The 19219-nt window shown below is 41.6% G+C and overlaps 1 protein-coding gene across 4 annotated transcripts in view; it reads right to left on the bottom strand.

The window, feature by feature from the left end:
- Positions 1 to 1371: 1371 nt before the first annotated feature.
- The window catches only part of LOC121569794 (SPRY domain-containing SOCS box protein 3), a 55471-nt gene continuing 37623 nt past the window's right edge, over positions 1372 to 19219 (bottom strand). The window contains exons 6-15 of one of the 4 annotated variants that reach the window (XR_006001386.1): positions 10598 to 10723; positions 9115 to 9561; positions 3557 to 3942; positions 2781 to 2885; positions 2573 to 2639; positions 2328 to 2435; positions 2033 to 2218; positions 1834 to 1894; positions 1628 to 1732; positions 1372 to 1466 (exon numbers count right to left, since the gene is read on the bottom strand). Coding sequence is in view for 1 of the 4 variants with exons in the window: in XM_041880994.2 (XP_041736928.1) it covers positions 9152 to 9561; positions 10598 to 10723 (536 nt within the window). In the remaining 3 variants the exon portion in view is untranslated. Of the gene's footprint in view, positions 1467 to 1627; positions 1733 to 1833; positions 1895 to 2032; positions 2219 to 2327; positions 2436 to 2572; positions 2640 to 2780; positions 3943 to 7705; positions 9562 to 10597; positions 10724 to 19219 lie in introns of those variants that run through there. The other 3 variants (XR_006001385.1, XR_006661185.1, XM_041880994.2) reach the window with 3 other exon arrangements.

Here is a 19219-nt window from a genome sequence, read left to right on the forward strand (position 1 = left end):
CCTGAAGGTACCATGTTCATCTGTACAAACAATAGTACGCAAGTATAAACACCATGGGACCACGTAGCCGTCATACCGCTTAGGAAGGAGACGCGTTCTGTCTCCTAGAGATGAATGTACTTTGGTGCGAAAAGTGCATATCAATCCCAGAACAACAGCAAAGGACCTTGTGAAGATGCTGGAGGAAACAGGTACAAAAGTATCTATATCCACAGTAAAACAAGTCCTATATAGACATAACCTGAAAGGCCGCTCAGCAAGGAAGAAGCCACTGCTCTAAAACCATAATAAAAAAGCCAGACTACAGTTTGCAACTGCACATGAGGACAAATATTGTACTTTTTGGAGAAATGTCCTCTGGTCTGATGAAACAAAAATAGAACTGTTTGGCCATAATTACCATTGTTATTTTTGGAGGAAAAAGGGGGTTCTTGCAAGCCGAAGAACACCATCCCAACCGTGACGCACAGGGGTGGCAGCATCATGCTGTGGGGGTGCTTTGCTGCAGGAGGTACTGGTGCGCTTCACAAAATAGATGGCATCATGAGGAAGGAAAATTATGTGGATATATTGAAGCAACATCTCAAAACATCAGTCAGGAAGTTAAAGCTTGATCGCAAATGGGTCTTCCAAATGGACAATGACCCCAAGCATACTTCCAAAGTTGTGGCAAAATGGCTTAAGGACAACAAAGTCAACGTATTGGAGTGGCCATCAAAAAGCCCTGACCTCAATCCTAAGAAAATGTGTGGGCAGAACTGAAAAAGCGTGTGCGAGCAAGGAGGCCTACAAACCTGACTCAGTTACACCAGCTCTGTCAGGAGGAAGGGGCCAAAATTCACCCAACATATTGTGGGAAGCTTGTGGAAGGCTACCTGACACGTTTGACCCAAGTTAAACAATTTAAAGGCAATTCTACCAAATACTAACTGAGTGTATGTAAACTTCTGACCCACTGGGAATGTGATGAAAGAAATAAAAGCTGAAATAAATCATTATCTCTACTATTATTCTGACATTTCACATTCTTAAAAGAAAGTGGTGATCCTAACTGACCTAAGACAGGGAATTTTTACTAGGATTAAATGTCAGGAATTGTGAAAAACTGAGTTTAAATGTATTTGGTTAAGGTGTAAGTAAACTTCCGACTTCAACTGTAGAAGAGGTGTTTGCTGTGGGGTGGGAGGCTGCCAGTCTCAGAAAGGGGACTTAAAGAGGGAGACTGCAAAGTCCAGGCACTGCTGTTCTCTTTGTCCTGAGTGTTTGCAGTGCTAGTGTTTTTAGTTAATCTGTGTATCTCTCATATTATGTCCCCAGTATGATAGAGCAAGAAAACTTTCTTAGAAGATAATGACAACATGACAATAACAGTAGCTGTAGATGATGTAATGAAAAATTGGAGGGTGGTTGGTAATGGAGGACATTAGGTGGATCCACATCTGGGTGTTGGGCAGAACCCCTATGTCCTGGAGAACAGAAGTAGAGTTAAAGGGAACAGGGTAGGAGACAGAGATGTAAACAAGCAAACACACAGGTTACACTTTACTGTGAGAAAATTTGATGATTAGTGCAGTGTTATAAATGGGAGATATGTACTTTTCAACCGTTTTTGGAAGGTATAGCCTACCTCGATGGCCCCCCTCCGACTCAGAACACAGAGAATCAGACTGATCCGAACTCACTGGCTCTGGTGGATGGGATACCTCCTGGGGGGCTCGGACAGTCGATGGTCCTAAAGTCATTTGGAGAGGTAAATTGAAGAGGTACATTTTTATAAACTCAGCATAACTACCATTTCTTGCTTTCTCAAATGTCAACCAAAGCTTAACATACTTTGTCTATTGGGCTTCACCGAAGTTTAGGGCATAAGGGCTTTCAGTGGTCGATCGTCCAACTGGAGAAGATTGTTGGCTTCCACGGAGGTAACCCAAGGAAGACGAAGTGAAAAATATCAGTGTTAGGGAAACTAAACCTAGCATCAGGTTATTTTGTGTGCAAATGCAAATAGTTATCTGCGATTTTTTATATTCACATTAACAGATGATGACCCCAGCTAGGAGCGAAAGAGCTATCGAGGTTTCCCAGCTCTCGCCTTCCTTTCGTCCTTCTTCCAAACAAAGTAATCTGTCCGTATGTCGAAGCGCTTGGTTCCCTTCTTGATTCTCCTTTGTTAGCTCTCCATCTGTTTCTCCTGCGCCTTGTCGATGTTCAGTCTCACCTTGATTGATAACAGGAATAAATGCAATTATATTTCATATTACAAATACATTTCTTACATATCTCTTGGAGGGCCTGAAAATAAATTAACAGCGGACAATAATTTTTACCTGGTTAAAAACCTCCACATCCTTCTCAGTCCGTGCCTGAAGTTGGTCCTCGAAGGCGTTCTGATCTGGTTCGACAACTTCCACCATATGAGGTGGGGTTTCAGTGATCTGAAAGTACGTTATACAAAAATAGCAATAGACAATCACAAATTTGAAAGACTACAGTATATGCAATAATTGTATATAGGCTTCTGTCCGTACTCGGTGGAGGCCTGGACGCTGCTGTTGTGTGCTAAGAGAATTACCTTCAGGTTGTTCTCCCACCGTTCCTGGTACCCATTAAGGGACTTGCCCATGGCCATTCATTCAAACCTGGAGTAGGAAAGCGATATCTATTGACAATGTAAGATATTGAAATATGTCTGATTATGTACCATGAAAAAAATAAAATATATATATATGTAAAAAACAAAAACAACATTAGTGACAGAATATAACCTATAACATCCCTACCTTGTTCCAGCATTCATGACCTTGGTCACTCAAGATGACCTCAGGAGAACCGTTGGTGTTGAAGATGTCCATCATCGCCTTGGAGGTGGCCTCGCCAGTCTCGTCCTTGATGGGTATTTTTAGGAGTTGATGTTATTCTTCAATAACACAGACCCCAAAGCAAATCAGGGGGAGAAAAATATATTTATTCAAAGAGAACAAATCATAGTTGTTATGCTGGAAAGTAGATTGTAGATGTTCATTCTTCCCTGTTCTCAATGTTTCTCCACTGAACAAAGAGACAGGATGTAGTTTATAGCCTCAAGCCTAGCATGTGGCTGACCAATTAGAATTCCTTGCACTAAAATTGGGCCAATGGCCAAATACCAAGTATCTTGTTTCAGGCTCAATGTATAGACCATTTGGACCAATTAGAACTTGCCACATGTAGCTATGAGTAGCTGGTTGGAACCAATACAAAGATTCAAAACAGATGTTGAACTGAAAAACAACTACTTCCATTGATCGTTAATTCCCTCTTGACCACTAGTCCCCTGCATTGTGTATATTTATCTTTGAATATTCTTACAGTATCATACAAAACAAAAATCTATTTTTGGTTCCAAGCACCCTTTTTAATGGGTTACAGAAGGGAATTTAGAGTTAAGCACGTACTCTTCCTTTACTGACCTTAATGGGTATTACCTCCACCCACTTGGTAGAGGTGATCGGTCGCCGTCAGACACCAGCTGTTGCCATACCTGAATTTCGTGAAGGGTCCGATGAGGTCCACTTACCGATCATGTGCCATGGTGAAACAACTTTGATGGGCTTCAACTCCGGTGCCAGTCTTCACCCTCTCACAATTCTGGCAGGGTAGACAGGGTACTGAGCTTTAAGCACTGTGACAAATTGAAACATTGTGTGCTCTCTGATATGACATTCATTGAAATCATAATACTTTCAGATATAATAGAATGTGATTGATAAACAAAAGGTTATTTCACTTGCCCAGCTGTCCACCTCCTTGACAATTCCACATCAGTAGGTAGGTTGATTTTGGCATTAATGCGCTTCACTCCGAAATGGCCAGCATGCATCTCGGTCAGTACGGCCTCCTCCTTCGTAAAAATCACCCTCCTGTGTGGTTGGTCATCCTTCCCCCGTAGGTACATGTGATTGCCTAACAAGTTGGAAGAGAAGAGTTGTTGAAATACTCAAGTCTAAGTAAATTTGCACTGCTGTCATTCTCTCTCTGTTTCTTTCTCCATCTCTCTCTCGCTTTGGTTCGTTAGGTAGGCCAGTCAGAAATGTGCAAGGGTCTAGCAATAGTAGGCCGTCATTGTAAATAAGAATTTGTTCATAACTGACTTGCCTTGTTAAATAAAAATAAAATAGCACTAGCAACAGAAGCGATAACTCATCGAATCCAATTGTGACGCGAAGGGGGTACTATTTGGCAGAGCGACACTATTTGGCATCACAGGCCCAAAATCTGTCTTCTCCAGCAGGTGCCGTTTTTCTTTTTTTCTTTGCTCTCCAAGCGAGGAGTTTTTGTATGGAGATGAATGAAAGTGTTGAATTTGGTTAACTAAAAATTATATTTGCTTATTTGCTACGTGTGGCATATTTGATTGAATATATGTTTCGTAATGCTTATGTTGTTACAAGTGTACTGATATAAGTAGGACACGTGACATCCTGGCAACTTTGAGAGAAAAAAACTTTCGGAGTTGTGCCTGTTGTTCACACGCGTATCTGCCCTCTCATTGGCTAGAATGGTCCCACCTGATCTTACCTCCTCCAGACTGCCTTCCATTTTTGAAGACATTTATTTTCATTGTTAGAGCGGCAACTTGAGCATCTGGTTACTATAATGCTGGGCTGACAAACTCATTCCACGAAGGGCGAGTGTCTGCATGTTTTTGTTTTTTCCTTTCAATTAAAAACAACCAGGTGAGGGGAGATCCTTACTAGTTTGTGGCCTTAATTCATCAATCAAGTACAAGGGTGAATGGAAAACCCGCAGACACTCGGCCCTCCGTGAGATGAGTTTGACACGTGATATAATGGATAATCTGTGGCGCTGCCCATGCTCTCAAAGACGCCATACTGGGACAGATACAATGATGCGATGTCTATCTATGTCTATGGGTTAGCTACACAGGTAGCTAGCTAGCTAACATGGAATTGGATGGGGAAGGAAAAAATGGCTTCTAGATAATCTCTCCCAGTGCAAGATTTAAACTGTCCTGTGTGCTGTGACAAGGATCCTATCATACGGTCACAGTTTCTAAACATACTGTACAGTCGTGGTCAAAAGTTTAGAAAATGATACAAATAATAATTTTCACAAAGTCTGCTGCCTCAGTGTTGATGATGGCAATTTGCATATACTCCAGAATGTCATGAAGAGTGATCAGATGAATTGCAATTAATTGCAAAGTCCCTCTTTGCCATGAAAATGAACTTAATCCCCAAAAAACATTTCCACTGCATTTCAGCCCTGCCACAAAAGGACCAGCTGCCATCATGTCAGTGATTCTCTCGTTAACACAGGTGAGAGTGTTGACAAGGACAAGGTTGGAGATCACTCTGTCATGCTGATTGAGTTAGAATAACAGACTGGAGCTTGCTCAGGAATGGCAGCAGGCAGGTGTGAGTGCATCTGCACGCACAGTGAGGCGAAGACTTTTGGAGGATTGCCTGGTGTCAAGAAGGGCAGCAAAGAAGCCACTTCTCTCCAGGAAGAACATCAGGGACAGACTGATATTCTGCAAAAGGTACAGGGATTGGACTGCTGAGGACTGGGGTAAAGTCATTTTCTCTGATGAATCGCCTTTCCGATTGTTTGGGGCATCCGGAAAACACCTTGTCCGGAGAAGACAGGGGGAGCGCTACCATCAGTCCTGTGTCATGCCAGCAGTAAAGCATCCTGAGACCATTCATGTGTGGGGTTGCTTCTCAGCCAAGGGAGTGGGCTCACTCACAATTTTGCCTAAGAACACAGCCATGAATAAAGAGTGGTACCAACACATCCTCCGAGAGCAACTTCTCCCAACCATCCAAGAACAGTTTGGTGACGACCAATGCCTTTTCCAGCATGATGGAGCACCTTGCCATAAGGCAAAAGTGATAACTAAGTGGCTCAGGGAACAAAACATCGACATTTTGGGTCCATGGCCAGGAAACTCCCCAGACCTTAATCCCATTGAGAACTTGTGATTGATCCTCAAGAGGCGGGTGGACAAACAAAACCCCACAAATTCTGACAAACTCCAAACATTGATTATGCAAGAATGGGCTGCCATCAGTCAGGATGTGGCCCAGAAGTTAATTGACAGCATGCCAGGGCGGATTACAGAGGTCTTGAAAAAGAAGGGTCAACACTGCAAATATTGACTCTTTGCATAAATGTAATATAATTGTCAATAAAAGCCTTTGACACTTATGGAATGCTTGTAATTATACTTCAGTATACCATAGTAACATCTGACAAAAATATCTCATAACACTGAAGCAGCGAACTTTGTGAAGACCAATACTTTTGACCACGACTGTACTGTCTTTGATACTGTGTTGTAGCCACAGCTTCTCCCATACAGAAAAATAATATTGGAATTAATACAAATAAAATATTTAAATATATTTGGAAAATGTATTTAAATAAAATACAGTACATTCGGAAAGTATTCAGACCCCTTGACTTTTGCCACATTACAGCCTTATTCTAAAATTGATTAAATTGTTTTTTTCCCTCATCAATCTACGCACAATACCCCATAATGACAAAGCAAAAACAGTTTATTAATTTTTGCAAATGTATTACAAACAAAAAAACTGAAATATCACATTTACATAAGTATTCAGACCCTTTGCTATGAGACTCGAAATTGAGCTCATCCTGTTTCTACAACTTGATTGGAGTCCACCTGTGGTAAATTCAATTGATTGGACATGATTTGGAAAAGGAACACACCTGTCTATATAAAGGTCCCACAGTCGACAGTGCATGTCAGAACAAAAACCAAGCCATGAGGTCGAAGGAATTGTCCATAGAGTGCAAAGACAGGATTGTGTCGAGGCAAAGTTCTGGGGAAGGGTACCAAAAAATGTCTGCAGCATTGAAGGTCCCCAAGAACACAGTGGCCTCCATCATTCTTAAAATGGAAGAAGTTTGGAACCACCAAGACTCTTCCTAGAGCTGGCCACCCGGCCAAACTGAGCAATCGAGGGAGAAGGGCCTTGGTCAGGCAGGTGACCAAGAACCCGATAGTCACTCTGACAGAGCTCCAGAGTCCCTCTGTGGAGATCGGAGAACCTTCCAGAAGGACAACCATCTCTGCAGCACTCCACCAATCAGGCCTTTATGGTAGAGTGGCCAGACGGAAGCCACTCCACAGTAAAAGGCACGTGACAGCCCACTTGGAGTTTGTCAAAAGGCACCTAAAGCACTCTGACCATGAGAAACAAGATTCTCTGGTCTGATGAAACCAAGATTGAACTCTTTGGCCTGAATGCCAAGCATCACGTCTGGAGGAAACCAGGCACCGCTCATCACCATCCCCCCTAAGGTGAAGCATGGTGGAGGCAGCATCATGCTGTGGGGATGTTTTTCAGCAGCAGGGACTGGGAGACTAGTCAGGATCGAGGGAAAGATGAACGGAGCAAAGTATAGAGAGATCCTTGATGAAAACCTGCTCCAGGGTCTGAATACTTATGTAAATGTGAGATCTTATTTTTATAAATTTGCTTTGTCATTATGGGGTATTGTGTGTAGATTGATGAGAAAAAATAACAATTTAATCAATTTTAGAATAAGGCTGTAACGTAACAAAAGGTAGAAAAAGTAAAGGGGTCTGAATACTTTCCGAATGAACTGTATATACAAATGCTTAGATGCATAAAATCAACATTGTACAGTGAAAAAATAATAACACAGATTATAATATGTGGATACCCCTTTTCTACCCCCTTTGCCTTTATTCAGTACACTGTCTGCAGCCCAACCATTGGATGCACAGGGGTTCCAACCAAATGCACGTGACAACAAAATAAAATGTCTGTCTGACTAACAGACACAACGAGTCAACCATAAAGCAGAAGGAGAGCGTTACAGGGAGGTCAGTATAAGAACGGTGGGTGACAACTCACAGTTCAACAGAGTGTATGTGTACCAGTCATCACTCCCCCAACCCATATCTGATACGACAGTAGTATTGAGTGATAAATAAAAAATTAATCAGAACCCCCCCCCCCCCTAAACATCTAGTAAAATAAAATAAAAAATGATGCCATGTCTGGTGTCGATATGACAAAAATAATTCAGGGGAATACATTGTCAAGCTGATCTAAATAAAATAATAAACATTGTTCCTGCTCCGAAACAAATCTGTTTATTAACAACAAAATAACTTTGTTTCACTGAGTATTCAAAACTGTCAAACGGATTACTCGAACTGCGTATTCTTGAAGAGCAAGAACAGACATTTTCCAAAACTTTGATTGAATTCCAGTGTTACTGCCAGCCTAATGAAGTTATGATTTCAGAAGAGAACAGCTGCTGACATACAAACGCAAGCTCTCGCCAAATTGCATCACTTTAACCATTGGTCAGACAGACTCCATCGACATTGATCTAGGGACGGTCTTCCAGCTAGGATAGTTGTTGAATGTCATATTTTACATGCAAGAAATCTGACCAAGACCACCTCCTAAGCAGGCCTTTTCTCCTATTTAGAAAATGTCCAAATTTTCGTGCCAGGACCAGACAAAGGCACAACAAAGAGGGAAGAAAAAAGTAACAAATAAATGTTGCCTTGGAGACGTGAAAGCGCAACCAAATTGTGACAACTCTCTGGACTCAACTTTCATTTGTCGGTCAGCTAAAACAGAAACTTAAAATAGGGCCTTACGGGCCACTCCTATAGCAATCCAACCAGCCTTTCATGTACAAGGAGAAAGCGTGGTGACAATCCACATAATGCTGCACTTGTTCTCTTTTCATTGATTCCATGTCATCATTGTTGTTGCATATACTGTTAATGTACACTGAAATTTGGCCATAGGTCTTAGTGCCACATTTGTTTGATCTTGATTAAATGTTCCCACAACACTGTCCCCAGGTCCTGGGATCACCCATTAACGGTAACGTGTGTGCATGCGTATATGTGTGTGTGTAAGGGGTTATAACTTGAGTGTGTCTCAGGGAGGGGGCAGGGATCCAGTCCAGTTCATGGCTGCATCCAAATGGCACCCTATTGACCAGAGTCCTATGGGCCTTTGATCAGAGCCATATGGGCCCTGGTCAAAAGTAGTGCACTATATAGGGAATAGGGTGTCATTTAGGACGCACCCCATGTGTTTATATTGGGGGTCACGTCGGATTCCCGTCACGTCCAACGACATCTCTTCCTCTGACACGCCTCCGGGTCCGATGAACACCCCTCAGAGTCATCGCTTTCAGAGGACAAGGCCCCGGCCAAGGGGGGCGCAGGGGGCGAGTCAGACCCCAAGGCCCCCCCTCTCCCTTCCTCCCCCGCTGGGGCCCTCAAGAGGCCGTTGTTGAGGCTGAGGACCCAGCCCAGCTTATTGTGTAGCAGGTGGCGCAGGCCAGGGGGCAGCGGCAGTACGCTCAGGGTGTCTGGGCGCTCAGGGAGGAGCTGGCGGAGGCGGGCACAGCACAGGTACTGCAGGGAGGTGGGCGTGAAGCAGGAGCGGATCACCTTCATGCTGCTCTTGGCTGCTGTGGAACACGCCATGGGGTAGAAACGCTTGTTCTGTAGCTCCGTAGCCGCCACGCCTGCAGAATAGAATATACACTTTAATGTACAGTTTAGAATGGAAATTGATCCATTTGCTGTCACATTACCCAACGTCACACACAAGCAAATGGCTAGGCGCAGCACTTGGGTAACTAGCTGGGTACATGCAGAGGGGGAATATGAGAAGTCCTAGGTAGGTTCCATGTTAATTAGGTCTAGAAGGGATATATAGGGCCGGTTTTCCCATCCCAGATCAAGCCTAGTCCTGGACTAGAAATCACTTTGAAAGGAGATTTTCCATTGAGCATGCATTGTGGCCCAGGACTAAGCTTAATCAGTGCCTGGGACACTGGCCCCTAATGCCCATCTAGTTACATACTGCCCAACTAATATGCAGTGTTGGGGAAGCTACCCTGAAAATATAGTTTACCAAGCTACCAATTACTTCACACTGGAGGAAGTTAAGCTACCCTTAAAGGAAAACTCCACCCAAAAACCGATCTCACCGGCAGTATTTCTGTAACTTGATTGCTGGCATGCTAAACATTTTGGGACTATATCAACAATGGACTAATCAAGCAAATACCAAAATATAGTTTGAGTGTAATTTTCCTTTAAGAAAAATATAGTTTACTTAACTAAAGTTACTTTGAAAAAGTAGTTCACTGCATCCAAACTACTTTGTGATAAATTATATCTAAATCTGAAATGTCAGACTACAAATTGCAAGAACAGTCAAATGTTAACAGAATGTGTAATTTAGCCTATTATTAACAAAAACTGTTTCAAGTGAGAATTAGGCATGTCTGATGCCGTAAAAGACAGGACATTCTTGCCTACTTTTTCTTATCTTTTTGCCAAAAAAGTAGTGTGTTGTTCCAGTAGTTAGCTACAACACTACATGGTAAAAAAGTAATTAACTACTGAAAACGCTACCAAGATTTGAATTTAGTTCAACTACCACCAAGCTACTGCAAAACGTAATTAAATTACTAGTTGAACTATATGTAAATCACTACTCCCAACACTGCCTCACCCCACCTGGTCTCCTTGACCTGTGACCCCTGTAATTACCTATGCACTTGCGGTTCTTAAAGAAGGTGAGTGTTCCGTGCCATGTGTCCAGGTGCACTCCGATGATGGAGCCCTGGCCGAAACGTGACGAGAAGTTCACCTTGTCTCCTTTATGATGCAACAGACCTAGAAGAAGATGACCATATTAGCATTATGACCATAAGGGCAAAACAAAACAGGCTCACACATCATTATTTCATGTTTAAAACTATTTCTTTATCCAGATGAAGGGTACTGTTATGGGATCCCCAATGGCTCCTAATTATGCTAATTTGTATGTGGGTTACATGGAGAAACAGTCAATTCTCAACCCTCTCAAAAAATAACATTTTTTGCCCAACATTATTATTTGGAAATGGTACATTGATATCTTTGTTCCACTCTGATTTTCCATTCCAGTTCGCTCATCATCAAATGCCAACTAGCGTTAGCACAATGACTGGAAGTCAATGGGAACAGCTGCTTATCCTGTAGACTTTCAGTCAGCATTGGCTCGCGAAACTACCTACCTTGACACAGCTTTTGTCAAATTGACATCAAAAGTGTTTTTTTTTTGTTGCGTTTTTGCTAACCCTAACCCTTTTCCTATCCTTAACCCAATTCTCCTAACCTGCTACGAAAAGTCAAATCTGACAAAAGCTGTATTCTTTCTAGTCAAAACCATACTGGACAAAGAGACATAAAAATGATATCCACGAGTTCATCGGACTCTGGGGAAGTAGATAAAAGGTCTTCATTGTCAAAATCCCGAAGTATCCCTTTAACTCTTGTTCGGAGCACCAAAGATTCATTATGCAACCTGACACACATCAAATCAGTTTCCTTGATATTTTGCTTATTTGTGAGGTTAATGTCCTACACACAGATCTTTACAAGAAACCCACTGATCATAACAGTTTGCTGAGGGCTGATAGCTGTCACCCCCATCCCTTGAAAAACGGTTTGCCTTACAGGCAATTCTACAGAATCAAAAAGACACATCAGACTTCAAAAGAAACACAGATGCAAAGAAAATTCTATGAAAGGTGGTACAAAAATGGTCAGATCAATACTGCCATCGTGAAAATCCAAAACAAAGAGACGTGATCTCTTTCTAAGACAGTCTCGCAAAAATAATTATTATTACTAAGCGCTACTCAAAATGCTCGGAACAAATAAAAGTTATCATTCACAATCTTTGGCACATTCTGAGATCAGTCTCGGTAAGTCATTAGCTCCCGGCAGAAGAACGGCACTGCAAATGGACAGCAGCTGTTTTACGGGCTCCTGACAAACTACTATTTTGTGTGTTGTTTTGCGCTGATCTTAACTGTCTTTGTACATAATGTTTCCGCCATCGTTTCCTATGACTTCTGGACATTAGAACAGCGATCACTAACCTAGATTTGGATGAAGATTTCTACTTCAACGAGTTGGAGGCGCAGGCCATACTGTTCAACCCGGACCAGGCCCTAATCCCTGAGACTCGGAAAAGGTGGTGGCGGTGTAAGAGAGGCCGACGTGCCGACTCCCTGACGAAACTACGTTGGTGAGTACATAAACTGCCTCTACCCTCCGTTCTATTGGCAAATATTAAAGAAGTCTCAAGGTTCTGCTCGAGTTAGAATACCTCATGATAAACTGTAGACCAGGGTTCCCCAACTGGTGGCCCACGGGCCTAATTTGGCCCATGGGTGGTTTTATGTGGCCCCTAAAGTTTTCTGAGCCAAAACAACATATTTTTTTTGTTGTGAACATAAGACGAAAAACACCAAGATATCTGCTCCAAATTATTTTAATTTAAGAAATCTGTTCCAAAGTATTCCCAAGCAGAATAGAGACACGTGATCGTATACAAATGTAAACAAGGTTTGAAATGATTATGTTTTAGTCAAACAACATATCTGTTTGGGCTTCTTGCGGTTAATTTGCAGTATACAAATTATTTGTAATTATGTTCCGGCCCCCCGACCATCCGCTCAAGAAATAAATAGGCCCATGGCTGAATCTAGTTGATGATCCCTGCTGTAGACCATACTATTTACCAAGAGAGTTTTCATTGTCTGTCTATTTACCACCACAAACCAATGCTGGCACTATGAATGAACTCAACAAACTGTATAGGGCCATAAGCAAACAAGAAAATGCTCATCCAGAGGCGGCGCTCCTAGTGGCTGGTGATTTTAATGCAGCAAAACTGAAATCTATTATCTAATTTTTACCAGCATGTCACTTGTGAAACTAGATCACCTCCACACAAAGAAACGCATTCAAAGCTCTCCCTTGCCCTCCATTTGGCAAATCTGACCATAACTCTGTCCCTCCTAGTTCCTGCTTACAAGGCAAAAACTCAAACAGTAAGTTTAAAAGTTAGCAAAAATAGATAAGATCTTACTACCATGGAAAGGAAAATACCTGTCAATTTGTGGAAAAATCACACTGATTAACTCTTTAGTATTATCCCAGTTTACCTATTTGCTTATGGTCTTGCCTACGCCTAGCGAACAGTTTTTTAAATTATATGAGAAAAAAATATTCAATTTTATTTGGAACGGCAAGCCAGACAAAATTAAAAGAGCATATTTATATAATGAATATGAATTCGGAGGACAGAAATTATTAAATATTAAAGCATTAGACCTATCACTAAAAGCTTCAATCATACAAAAGTTATACTTAAATCTGAACTGGTTCTCAAGCAAATTAGTAAGATTGTCTCACCCAATGTTCAAGAAAGGCCTTTTTCCCTTTATTCAGATTACAACCTCTCACTTTCAGTTATTTGAAAAGGAAATAATCTCCCAAATGTCACTATTTCTAAAACAAGCTATGGAAAGTTGGTTGCAATTTCAATTTCATCCTCCAGAAACGACAGAACAAATAATGCAACAAATATTGTGGTTAAATTCAAATATACTAATTAACAAAAAACCTTTATTTTTTGACAGAATGTTTAAAAAAGGTATAATCTTCGTAAATGATATCATCGGTAGGACTGGTGGAGTTATGACGCACATGCAGCTAACAAAAACATATGGAAATGTCTGCGCTACCCAAAATTACAACCAAATAATTGCAGCCTTACCGCAAAAGTGGAAGAGGAAAGTGGAAGGGGGAGAAAGTAAGGAACTTGTCTGTCGGCCTTGCATTAAAGAACATAATTGGTTAAGGAAAACTGTGATAAATAAAAAAGTATATCAGTTTCACTTAAGGACCAAAGGATTGACAGCCGTCCCATATAGATTGCAAAATAGTTGGGAAGAGATCTTTGACGTACCGATCCCATGGCATAGTGTTTATGAACTGACACGCAAAACGACACCGGATTCAAAAATTAGAATCTTTCAATTTAAATTATTATATAAAATTCTTGCTACCAATAGAATGTTATTTATATGGGGGATACAATCTTCCCAGCTCTGCAGATTTTGCTGTGAAGAGACAGAATCATTAGATCATTTGTTTTGGTTCTGTCCATTTGAAGCTTGTTTTTGGACACAGGTCCAGGAATGGCTAAAGGATTGCAATATTTACCTGGAACTAACCTTGCAGATAGCATTACTGGGTGATCTGAAAAGTCATAGTCAATCAATCAATAATATAATAATACTTTTAGCTAAAATGTTTATTTTTAATTCACAATCTGTAGAAGCAATGAGAATAGAAAGATTCAGAACTTTTGTAAAACATCCCAGTACGGTTGAAATATATATGGCAAATAGAAATCCTATATGGATGGTGTTAAGAGATAGATGGGAGGTATTGAATAAAGTTGAAGGTTGGGACTAATAACAAATAACAACAAATAATAACAAAGATAGCTAATAATGTAAGCATACTGTGTCCATAATAAGTATATAGGTTGTATGTTGGGAGCTTTTGGGAAAGAGCACAGTTAGAAAGATATGGCATATAGAAGCAAACCGGATGGACATCATGAAAATGATCGGAGAGGATGAGAGTAGAAGTAGTTCAGGAGCAAAAATAAATAAATAAAAATAAATAAATATATATATAATAGAATTATTGTAAAATTAACTCTGTCCATAAGGTGTAGATAGTAAGTATAGACCGGAAGTAGAGGCCTGGGCATTGTTGTTCACTAATTTACTCCAAGTAGGGAAAGGATGGTGGGGTTGAAAAGTAATAAAGGGGAGTATATATATAAAAAAATAAAAAATATAAAAAAACATGGGGGATTGGAAGTGATGCAGACAATTACATTGATAGAAGATACAATCTATCTGCAATATTAAGCTGATCCATTCCCCCCAGAAAAAAAAAATATATATATATATATATAAAATTTAAAAAAAAAAAAAAAAAAAAAAAAACAGGAAGTACCAGTGATGTGCTCAATACGGAAGTGGTCCGATGAAGTGGATGCTTAGCTACAGGACTGTTTCGCTAGCACAGACTGGAATATGTTCCGGGATTCATTCGATGGCATTGAGGAGTTTACCACATCAGTCACCGTCTTCATTGATAAGTGCATCGACAATGTTGTCCCCACAGTGACCATATGGAGCTTGAATATTACAATAGTCTACACATCATAGAAATACAATGGAATTTACACAGCATACTACGATTCCCAGACTGCATTTCACTTCCCAGGGCTACTGTCTGGCTACCGGATACTGCTAGCAAGCCCAGACAAACGCAAAGTAGTCTAAATATATTGCTATCAAGTTATGAGTGCATTTCACATTAATTTTGGGTTGTGTAATCATATTATAATACTCACATGAATGTCATGCTGAATATACAGTGTATTTGGAAAGAATTCAGACCCCATGACTTTTTACACATTTTGTTACATTACAGCGTTATTTCTAAAATTGATTAAATAAAAAAATACCCTCATTAATCTACACACATTACCCAATAATGACAACTGTATTAAAAATAACAAAATAGAAATACCTTATTTACATAATAAGTATTCAGACCCTTTGCTATGAGACTCAAAATTGGGCTCAGGTGCATCCAGTTTCCATTGATAATCCTTGAGATGTTTCTACAACTTGATTGGAGTCCACTTGTGGTAAATTGGACATGATTTGGAAAGGTCCCACAGTTTACAGTGCATGTCAGAACAAAAACCAAGCCATGAGGTCAAAGGAATTGTCCATACAGCACCGAGACAGGATTGTGTCGAGGCACAGATCTGGGGAAGGGTACCAAAAACTGTCTGCAGCATTGAAGGTCCCCAAGAACACAGTGACCTACATAATTCTTAAATGGAAGAAGATTAGAACCACCAAGACTCTTCCTAGAGCTGGCCGCCCGGTCAAACTGAGCAATCGGGGGAGAAGGGCCTTGGTCAGGGAGGTGACCAAGAACCCAATGGTCACTCTGACAGAGCTCCAGAGTTCCTCTGTGGAGACAGGAGAACCTTCCAGAAGGATAACCATTTCTGCAGCACTCCACCAATCAGGCCTTTATGGTAGCGTGGCCAGATGGAAGCCACTCCTCAATAAAATGCACATGACAGCCAGCTTGGAGTTTGCCAAAAGGCACCTAAAAACTCTCAGACCATGAGAAACAAGATTCTATGGTCTGATGAAACCAAGATTGAACTCTTTGGCCTCAATGCCAAGCGTCACGTCTGGAGGAAACCTGACACCATCCCTACAGTGAAGCTTGGTGGTGGCAGCATCATGCTATGGGGATGTTTTTCAGCGGCAGGGACTGGGAGACTAGTCAGGATCGAGGCAAAGATGAACGGAGCAAAAGTACAGAGCGATGAAAACCTGCTCCAGAGCGCGTAGGACCTCAGACTGAGCCGAAGGTTCACCTTCCAACAGAACAACAACCCTAAGCACACAGCCAAGACAACGCAGGAGTGGCTTCGTGACAAGTCTCTGAATGTCCTTGAGTGACCCAGACAGAGCCAGGACTTGAACCCCATTGAACATCTCTGGAGAGACCTGAAAATAGCTGTGCAGCGACACTCCCCATCCAACCTGACAGGGCTTGAGAGGATCTGCAGATTAGAATGGGAGAAACTCCCCAAATACAGCTGTGTCAAGCGTGTAGCGTCATACCCAAGAAGAATCAAGGCTGTAATCGCTGCCAAAGGTACTTCAACAAAGTACTGAGTAAAGGGTCTGAATACTTATGTAAATGTGATATTTCAATTTTGTATTTTTTATAAATTTGCAAACATTTCTAAAAACCTGTTTTTGCTTTGTCATTATGGGGTATTGTGTGTAGATTGATGAGGGGAAAAAACAATTTAATAAATTTTAGAATAAGGCTGTAATGTAACAAAATGTGGAACAAGTCAAGGGGTCTGAATACTTTCCGAAGTAGTCCAGGTGCGACAAAACTAGGGCCTGTAGGACCTGCATTATATTGATAGTGATGTTAAGAAAGCAGAGCAGCACCTTTTTAATGGACAGACCTTTCCCCAGCTTAGGTACTGTGGCATCAATATGTCAGGCGGAGGAGGTAAAATACATTAGTCCAGAGTTTAATGCGTTCACATATATCAAATGCCCCAAGCGTCAAAAGGAACAAGTTCAAGGGAAAACATCCACCTTGGTATAAATACAATGTTGAGTAGCTCAACCGAGCTAACATGCTCTCACAATAAACAATCACTCACAAAGACAAGGGGAACAGAGGGAACACTTACAGTGGGGAGAACAAGTATTTGATACACTGCCGATTTTGCAGGTTTTCCTACTTACAAAGCATGTAGAGGTCTGTCATTTTTATCATAGGTACACTTCAACTGTGAGAGACGGAATCTAAAACAAAAATCACATTGTATGATATTTAAGTAATTAATTAGCATTTTATTCCATTACATAAGTATTTGATCACCTACCAACCAGTACGAATTCCGGCTCTCACAGACCTGTTAGTTTTTCTTTAAGAAGCCCTCCTGTTCTCCACTCATTACCTGTATTAACTGCACCTGTTTGAACTCGTTACATGTATAAAAGACACCTGTCCACACACTCAATCAAACAGACTCCAACCTCTCCACAATGGCCAAGACCAGAGAGCTGTGTAAGGACATCAGGGATACAATTGTAGACCTGCACAAGGCTGGGATGGGCTACAGGACAATAGGCAAGCAGCTTGGTAAGAAGGCAACAACTGTTGGCGCAATTATTAGAAAATGGAAGAAGTTCAAGATGACGGTCAATCACCCTCGGTCTGGGGCTCCATGCAAGATCTCACCTCGTCGGGCATCAATGATCATGAGGAAGGTGAGGGATCAGCCCAGAACTACACGGCAGGACCTGGTCAATGACCTGAAGAGAGCTGGGACCACAGTCTCAAAGAAAACCATTAGTAAAACACTACGCCGTCATGGATTAAAATCCTGCAGCGCACGCAAGGTCCCCCTGCTCAAGCCAGCGCATGTCCAGGCCCGTCTGAAGTTTGCCAATGACCATCTGGATGATCCAGAGGAGGAATGGGAAAAGGTCATGTGGTCTGATGAGACAAAAATAGAGCTTTTTGGTCTAAACTCCACTCGCCGTGTTTGGAGGAGGAAGAAGGATGAGTACAACCCCAAGAACACCATCCCAACCGTGAAGCATGGAGGTGGAAACATCATTCTTTGGAGATGCTTTTCTGCAAGGGGACAGGACAACTGCACCGTATTGAGGGGAGGATGGATGGGGCCATGTATCGCGAGATCTTGGCCAACAACCTCCTTCCCTCAGTAAGAGCATTGAAGATGGGTCGTGGCTGGGTCTTCCAGCATGACAACGGCCCAAAACACATAGCCAGGGCAACTAAGGAGTGGCTCCATAAGAAGCATCTCAAGGTCCTGGAGTGGCCTAGCCAGTCTCCAGACCTGAACCCAATAGAAAATCTTTGGAGGGAGCTGAAAGTCCGTATTGCCCAGCGACAGCCCCGAAACCTGAAGGATCTGGAGAAGGTCTGTATGGAGGAGTGGGACTAAAATCCCTGCTGCAGTGTGTGCAAACCTGGTCAAGACCTACAGGAAACATATGATATCTGTAATTGCAAACAAAGGTTTCTGTAACAAATATTAAGTTCTGCTTTTCTGATGTATCAAATACTTATGTCATGCAATAAAATGCTAATTAATTACTTAAAAATCATACAATGTGATTTTCTGGACTTTTGTTTTAGATTCCGTCTCTCACAGTTGAAGTGTACCTATGATAAGAATTACAGACCTCTACATGCTTTGTAAGTAGGAAAACCTGCAAAATCGGCAGTGTATCAAATACTTGTTCTCCCCACTGTATACACATACTAATTAGGGGAATGAGTACCAGGTGTGTGTGATTGACAAGACATGACAAGTGGAGTGATGAGAATGAGATCGGCAGTAGCTAGTACTCCGATGACGACGAACGCCGAAGCCTGCCCGAACAAGGAGGAGGGGCAGCCTCGGTGGACATCGTGACACCAGGACAGTTTACAATCCAGGGTTACTCCAAGCAGTTTAGTCCCCTCAACTTGCTCAATTTCCACATTCATTACAAGATTTTGTTGAGGTTTAGGCCTTAGAGAATGATTTGTCCCAAATACAATGCTTTTAGTTTTTGAAGTATGTAGACTAACTTATTTATTGCCACCCATTCTGAAACTGACTGCAGCTCTTCGTTAAGTGTTGCAGTGATTTCACTTGCTGATGTAGCTGAC

Source organism: Coregonus clupeaformis, chromosome 7, assembly GCF_020615455.1.
Source record: "Coregonus clupeaformis isolate EN_2021a chromosome 7, ASM2061545v1, whole genome shotgun sequence".
Taxonomy (NCBI): Eukaryota; Metazoa; Chordata; class Actinopteri; order Salmoniformes; family Salmonidae; genus Coregonus; species Coregonus clupeaformis.